The sequence below is a fragment of the Octopus bimaculoides genome, chromosome 13 (assembly GCF_046866305.1).
Source record: "Octopus bimaculoides isolate indiv1 chromosome 13, ASM4686630v1, whole genome shotgun sequence".
Taxonomy (NCBI): Eukaryota; Metazoa; Mollusca; class Cephalopoda; order Octopoda; family Octopodidae; genus Octopus; species Octopus bimaculoides.
This window is the reverse complement of record NC_142940.1, coordinates 44,478,151-44,485,650: the sequence shown is the minus strand read 5'-3', so window position 1 is coordinate 44,485,650 and position 7,500 is coordinate 44,478,151. Positions and strand designations below refer to the sequence as shown.

Below are 7,500 nucleotides of genomic sequence, written 5' to 3'. Positions count from 1 at the left end.
TATCTTTACGCAAGCATATGTATATTCATATATGTATGCATGTATGTTTATATATGCGCTCGTGTGCGTTTCCCTAGCAGAACTTAAGTCGATCGTTAACGAACTGAGAAGGTTCTTTTTTCAGTGTTTCTGAATGTTTCGAATATATAGGTGAGTTAATGTGCGCCTATATATTTGTATGAATATATATTCTTGTATTCATGAAATGGATATGCGTGTGTCTTTCCGATTGGGCTTGATTTCTTTTTATGAATATCTGCGCATGCGCTAAACGTACATGTGATTGAGGAAATTCAAATGTTGTGTCCCCGGAATGGTTTACAAATTTCCACTGTTGCATTTCGTGAATACCTGTCAGTTATTGTTCTGTCAGTTATTGATACAAATGAAAATCCAGATAGAAAGTTATAAATCAACGCATTAATTCTCCCTAAAGATTTTCTTTTCTTTTGCATAGTTTTAACCTAGACATTACCAACCACTGGGCAGTTAACCTCTACAACCGTGCATGATTTTTCTTTCTTTTTTTTTCTCTATATTAAAACATCAAGTCTGTGGTATTTTTATCGGAATGTTGCTAACAGAATATTTCACGTATATTTCTTCTGGTTCAGGTATGTCTTTGTTATGGTCATCAGGACAATCTCTTTTGCAATTCTGTAAGTGGTTTTAGCACTAAAGCCATGTCTCCTGGGAAGGTACTACCTTGTGAATATTCTGGGGTAGCTGATGAAGATATGGATGATATCTTCCACATCTATATTGTACAATTACATTTTCTATCGTAGTTTTAGTGGGATATTATTCTCATTGATCAAGTGCTTAATAGCTATCACCTGCTACTGAATAGCAAAAGTGTTTCGTCCAAGGTGAAAGGTAATATATCTATCAGATATCGAAGTTAGACTACACTTTCTGACATTGTTGTTAGAATTTTTACCATTTAGTCAGGTGGAGGCGAGACAATATACTTGATACATTTTTCACAGCTTCAGTGAATGAAAAAACTGGAAATCTCGTTCAAATGCGTTCAACAGAATACAATTTTTTAAAGTCACCCAGACGTTAAACTGAGAGATAGATAAGTCTACCACCCATGAACTCAGAACCATCCATCTAGCCAGCCAGCCATTCATTCATCCATCCATTCATCTATCTAGCTTGCTAGCTAATTATCTGTCCCTCTATCAATCTTTCTATCTATCTATCTATCGATCTATTTATCTATCTGTCTGTCTGCCTGTCTTACTATCAATTTATCTATCTATCCGTCCATCCATCCATCCATCCATCCATCCATCCATCCATCTATCTATCTATCTATCTATCTATCTATCTATCTATCTATCTATCTATCTGTCTGTCTGTCTGTCTATGTATGTATGTATGTATGTATGTATTTATCTATCTATCTATCTATCTATCTATCTATCTACCAACACACAAAAGATCTACACATATTTTAATATGAATTACTGACAATTTTCTAACTATATTGACAATAATGAAAAGCAAACCAAAATAAAACAAAAGTTATTTTTTAAATATGTTTTTCTCATTCAGACAGTGAGTCTAGAATAAGATAAATCAGATTTCGTCATAAGAGTCATCTATCTACAAATATTGAATAAGTTGTAGTAGCTGTAAACCTACCTTTATCGAAGTTTGGCGGCAGACGTTTATCATAGACTTGTTCTCGCAACATAACTTGTATCAGCAAAGATCTGAAGAAGAGGTAGAAGCATTAGCTACAGTAGATGTAGTTGATATAGTATAAGTAATAGATAAAAGTATTGTTAGTAGGTAAGCTTTATTTATGTGTAACATACTTAAACTGCCATAACGGCAACAATAATAGTGATTTAAAATTTTAGCACAAGGCCAGTAGTTTCTAGGGAGGGGTTAAGTCGATTACATCGACCACAGTACTTGACTGGTACTTATTTTATCGACCCCGAAAAGATGACAGGCAATGTCAACCTCGACGAAATTTGAACTCAGAACGTAAAGACGGGCGAAATGCCGCGAAGCATTTTGCCCGGCGTGCTAACGATTCTACCAGTTCGCCACCTTAACGAAGATTACAATAATAATCCTTTCTACTATAGGCACAAGGCCTGAAATTTGGGGAGAGGGGTTAAGACAACTAATACTTATTTTATCAACTGATAGTGTACTCAACTGATACTTATTTTATTGACCCCGAAAAGATGAAAGACAAAGTCGACCTCGGCGGAATTTGAACTCAGAACATAACAGCAGACGAAATACCGTTTAGCATTTCGCCCGGCGTGCTAACGTTTCTGCTAACTTGCCGCCTTGAAGATTACAATAATAATGACGATAGACTACTTTAGTGATGGGGATGGCGGTAGTCGAGGTGGAGATGATAGGTGGATGACTTAGTTGATTATGTCGATCCTATTATTTAACTGGTACGCTTTTTTTCGACACCCGAAAGATGAAAAATAAATTTGATAATATCCTGCAGAATTTTAAGTCTGATCATATAGGACATCAACAAAATACTGCTGGGTATTTTTTCAGAGACTAACGAATCAGCTAATCCATTACAACTTCAACAACTCCAAGGAAGGAGCCTTTTTGTCGTCGCCAGAAATAGCCGACAACTCTCCCTTTAAAAAAACACACTGAAGGTGAAGAATCTATTGGACCATATAGTCAGGTTTACATAAAAAGGCAAGATAGACATGACTGTAACGCCTCTGACCACAAATCTAATAGATTAGGGCTTTGGGGATACACAAGAAAAGTTTAGCATTTCACTACAGTAACTCTAAGCGGCACTAAATAATAACTGCAGGAAACAATATTTCACTATAGATATACGTGTATGTGTATATATGTGTGTGTGTGCGTGTGCGCGTGCGTGTGCGCGTGCGTGCGTGTATGCATGTATATACATGCGCGAATGTGTATACACACACACGCACTCACACACACACACACACACACACCACACACACTCTCACACATATATTCAAAACAGTAAACAACGCTATATTGTATAATCAACAGTATACAACACTCAGTACACAACACTACACTCAAACCACACTCTGCTGTTTGATTTGAAGGAAACATCGGACAATATTAGACTAAAAGATGAGAATATCATGACTGGAATGTGCTTGATCATAGGTTTGCTCAAAAACAGAAGAGATTATTTGGAGCTAATTATCATTGTCACCGCAAAAATACAGATTATTTTGTGCATTAGGTTTTATCTGTTTCTTTAACTAACGAATATAAATCAACTTAGAAATAAAAAAGACATCAATAACGTCTTTCGATTGAATAGAATGTCACTAATTATGTTTCTGGAAAGGAGGTGTTTTGATTAATGAGCTGGTAATACTTTTCCCCGGTGAGTTGTTGATGAACGAAACATAAAGAAAATCTGTTGTCAAGGAAGTTAATAAATATAAAGTAGAAACCGAAATAAAGAAGCGGAAAGTTGAAACAACAGAAATTGAGAAAAAGCTAAAACTTAGCAAAAAAAATAATAATAAAGGTAAATAATGTCATGTCAATGAGATATTAAGAAAATTGTCCACATGGCCAATACCTGTCCGATAAAAGGAAAAAGAAGAAAGAACAAGCTATGTAGAAAAATTGCAATACTGGTTGAAAATTTGCAGGACACAAAGCTAATACTGGTGGAGTATTGCTTGTGACATTGGGTCAAATCCTTCTTGCTAGAAACCGCCAAAGGTGATAATGAAACACAGTACATTAATTAACTGCAGGATATGAAGAAGTTTGGAAGTAATACTTTGTCGCTTGACATTGTCTCTTGATATTTATAAAAGAGTTCGAACTTCCCTGCTCAGGAAATTATATTAGCATTACGAATTATATCAGCATTAAGAACCTAATAGAAAAGCTGCGGTTTAAATATACACCAGAAAAAGATCTCAGAGAATGAGAAAGCGGCTGTACTCTGGGATATGCCAGTCCAGTTAGACAGGGACAACAAGGTTAATCGGCGAGGTATTGTTGGGTAAGAAAACCAAGAGGAGATGTTATCCGAATCTGGGGACTGAATCAGAAAGAATCGATAATATAAAAAGGTGCCTTGGAATAATTTAAAACGTACATGAAATAGAAAAATAAAACCCGAGACTTACAAATATGGAAAACACAGAAAATAGCATGTCTACACATTGCACGCCTAATGGTTTCAAATCATGGCACAAAGGCAGCAATTTTGGGGATGGCTAAGTTGATTGCATCGACCCCAGTGCTACTCATTTTACCGATCGCAAAAGGAAGAAATGCAAGGTTGGGCTCATGGTGAAATTGAATTCTGAACGTAAAGACGGACGAAATGCCGCTACGCATTTTTCCCGGAGTGCTAACAATTCTACCAGCTCGCCGCCTTAGACACTACACAGATATTACACAGAGTAATTTTAATAGAATTAAAAATACAGCACCACAGCACAAGACATATCCAAGGTACCCAGACATTGGATAGACACTACGCAGAAAACATTCCATGAAAATAAGACTACTTCAAAAAAAAAAAAAGAAAGTACCCGTTCTTTTATTTGCCACAAAGGTGAATCTTATATGTACAGTCTATAATCTCATATATACATAAAAACATAAATTAATGCCCTAGTATCTCTCTTTCTGTCGAGTGAAATAAAGTAAGACAGAGAGTACTAGAGATATACTGATATAATATTTACTAATAACGTTTTGATCTTTACATTATCTATAGTGAATAAAAAGTTTGTTTTGCCATTAGGTTGGTTGCTGCTCCATTAAGAGAACCTATTTTAAGAGAGGTACATGATCGTCATCGGTACACATTTTCCATTACACACACACACTCACATATACACAATGTAACCCGTACACATATGTTTGTATGAATATATGTATGTATGCATGTACATATGCATGCGTGAGCGTGTATATGTATATATACGCATATACATATTAGATATATATTATATATATATCAGTAATACACACACACACACACACACACACACACACACACACACACACACACACATAAATATATACACACATATATATCAAGTTTATAAACACATACATATATATACACCACATAACCATTTACATACACACGTTATGTATGTATGCATGTATGTACATATATGTATACACATAGTACGTATATATACATATGTATATATATATATAAAGTTGTATCTATATCATGTATGTACATCTATGTTATATACATACGTGTATATATGTGTGTGTATATATAATTGTACAAATGTATACGTACATACGCATACACAGACACACACAGAGACACACACACACAGACACACACACACAGACACACACACACACAAATATACATCATCTACGTACTCACATAGAGTAACTGCGCAAAAAAACAGGAAGATATCGATACTCCCAAACTCATACACACAAATATATACACATATACACATTGAAATACATCACAAGTCCACATATATGTACGCTGACAAATGTCGTAACATGTACAGTACGTTTTCCACCGCACAAACATATACACCAGTGTACACAATGATACAGGAAAAACACGGACTCATATATATATATACATATATATATATATATATATATATATATATATATATATATATATATATATATATATATATATATATATATATAAAGTGTAGTATATTGCCACTTAAGTGTGGCTGACCCCTAGGGGTGGATGTTACTGTTGCTTTTAGCCCCAGGAGGACATCTCCTCCAGCTGGCTTATCGACACACGACTGTGTCCTGTTTGCCAAGGGAAGTTATCCCTCTCACCTCGATCTGCAGCACGAACGTATCCACCCCTAGGGGTCAGCCACACTTAAGTGGCAATATACTACACTTTATCGTGCAGTTACTGTTAATACTTCATTTAGAGAATTAACATTGCTTATATATATATATATATATATATATATACATATATATATATATATATATATATATATATATATATATATATATATATATATATATATACACACACACCTGTGTCAACTTTCAAGACCATTCTTAGTTGTATACACACCCCGATACACACACTCCCATATAGTCACATCATGTAAGTACACTATCATGAAAGCTCACATATAAACGCCGTCAATTAATCTCATACAGTAACAGATAGCGTGACTTAACAAAAATCAAAGTGAAATTGAATGAATTATTGATTTGACGATTTCCTACTGCATCCACAGACGGACTTACCCATCAATATGGCTTATGTAAACACAGTCTTTCAGATGAGCATTCAGACACACATACACACTCACACACACACATACAAAGAAACCCTCACACCCACACCCACACCCACTTATGCATATATGTATCCGTATATATATATATATATATATATATATATATATATATATATATATATATATAATGATACAGGTGCACTAAGAAACATGGTAATGAGTAACCATCATCGTCTTTGTTCGTTGTCATCGTCGTCGTCGTCATCATTGTTAAATATGCTTTGAAAGCGCTGCTTTCTTGGTAGCAATGGTGGAATGTGTTACTATGCTAGTGAAGGTGACATTTAAAAGAGTGCTCTGTAACCTCTATATACTTTGTGTTACTGGTAGCGGAATCTCTCTTATATGCAATATTTCTATGTATTTATTTAATTTGGAGGCAAAACTTCATTTAGGCAACTGCTAATCGATATTTTATCCAACCTTTGTTTTAAATATTTTTCATTCTAGTTCTTATCGATAAGAATTAAATGTTATACATACAGGGTATTTAGGTTAAATTTGGCAAATGTTCATGTTTTCAGGAACAGCTTGGTGTTCTGGTGAACAGTCAACGGCACTGGGGAGCATAAGATAAAAGTTGGAGTTGAGAAAAAGTTAGCTGACATGAGAGACTGAAAGTCATCTGAATATTGGAAAAAGAGTTGCCTGTATCATGATGATTCGCAGCGTGTATCAAAATTCCGACATCATGATAGCTGTTCAATTAACTGTGAACACTGTAAGGCTGTAAGGCGTGACATGGACAGCTGCCACGGAGACTACGAAACTGTGGCCAACTTCTGTTGTTTTGTCCTGTTATTATTCCTATTGTATTTGTGTAACATTGTTCGTTTTTTTTCCGTCCTTGTTTTTGTATACATTCGCTGCTTTCTTCCAAGGAATCTAATGCTCTTGGCTTAGTTTTTCCTTGGGGCTGGCCAGATTGGAGCAATATCGAGAATAACCAGCCGAAATTGCAAAGATAATCTGGATCTCGACTGAAGAGAGAAAACTCCGAATGACCTGCCCGTGTTTTCTTTTTATCGTCTATCTGGATGTTTTGTCCCTTTCTTGTATCACCTAACTGTCTTGATGTTTTGCGTTCTTGTCCCATTCTGTATTATTTATTTAGATAGATAGATAGATAGATAGATAGATAGATAGATAGATAGATAGATAGATAGATAGATGGATGGATAGATATAGATGGATAGAG

The 7,500-nt window shown here is 35.1% G+C and overlaps 1 protein-coding gene across 1 annotated transcript in view; it reads right to left on the bottom strand.

The window, feature by feature from the left end:
* The window catches only part of LOC106877995 (glycine receptor subunit alpha-3), a 184,053-nt gene that overhangs the window by 23,154 nt on the left and 153,399 nt on the right, over positions 1-7,500 (bottom strand). The window contains exon 3 of the mRNA XM_089361677.1: positions 1,654-1,724. Within this exon, the coding sequence (XP_089217803.1) occupies positions 1,654-1,724 (71 nt within the window). The remainder of the gene's footprint in view (positions 1-1,653; positions 1,725-7,500) is intronic.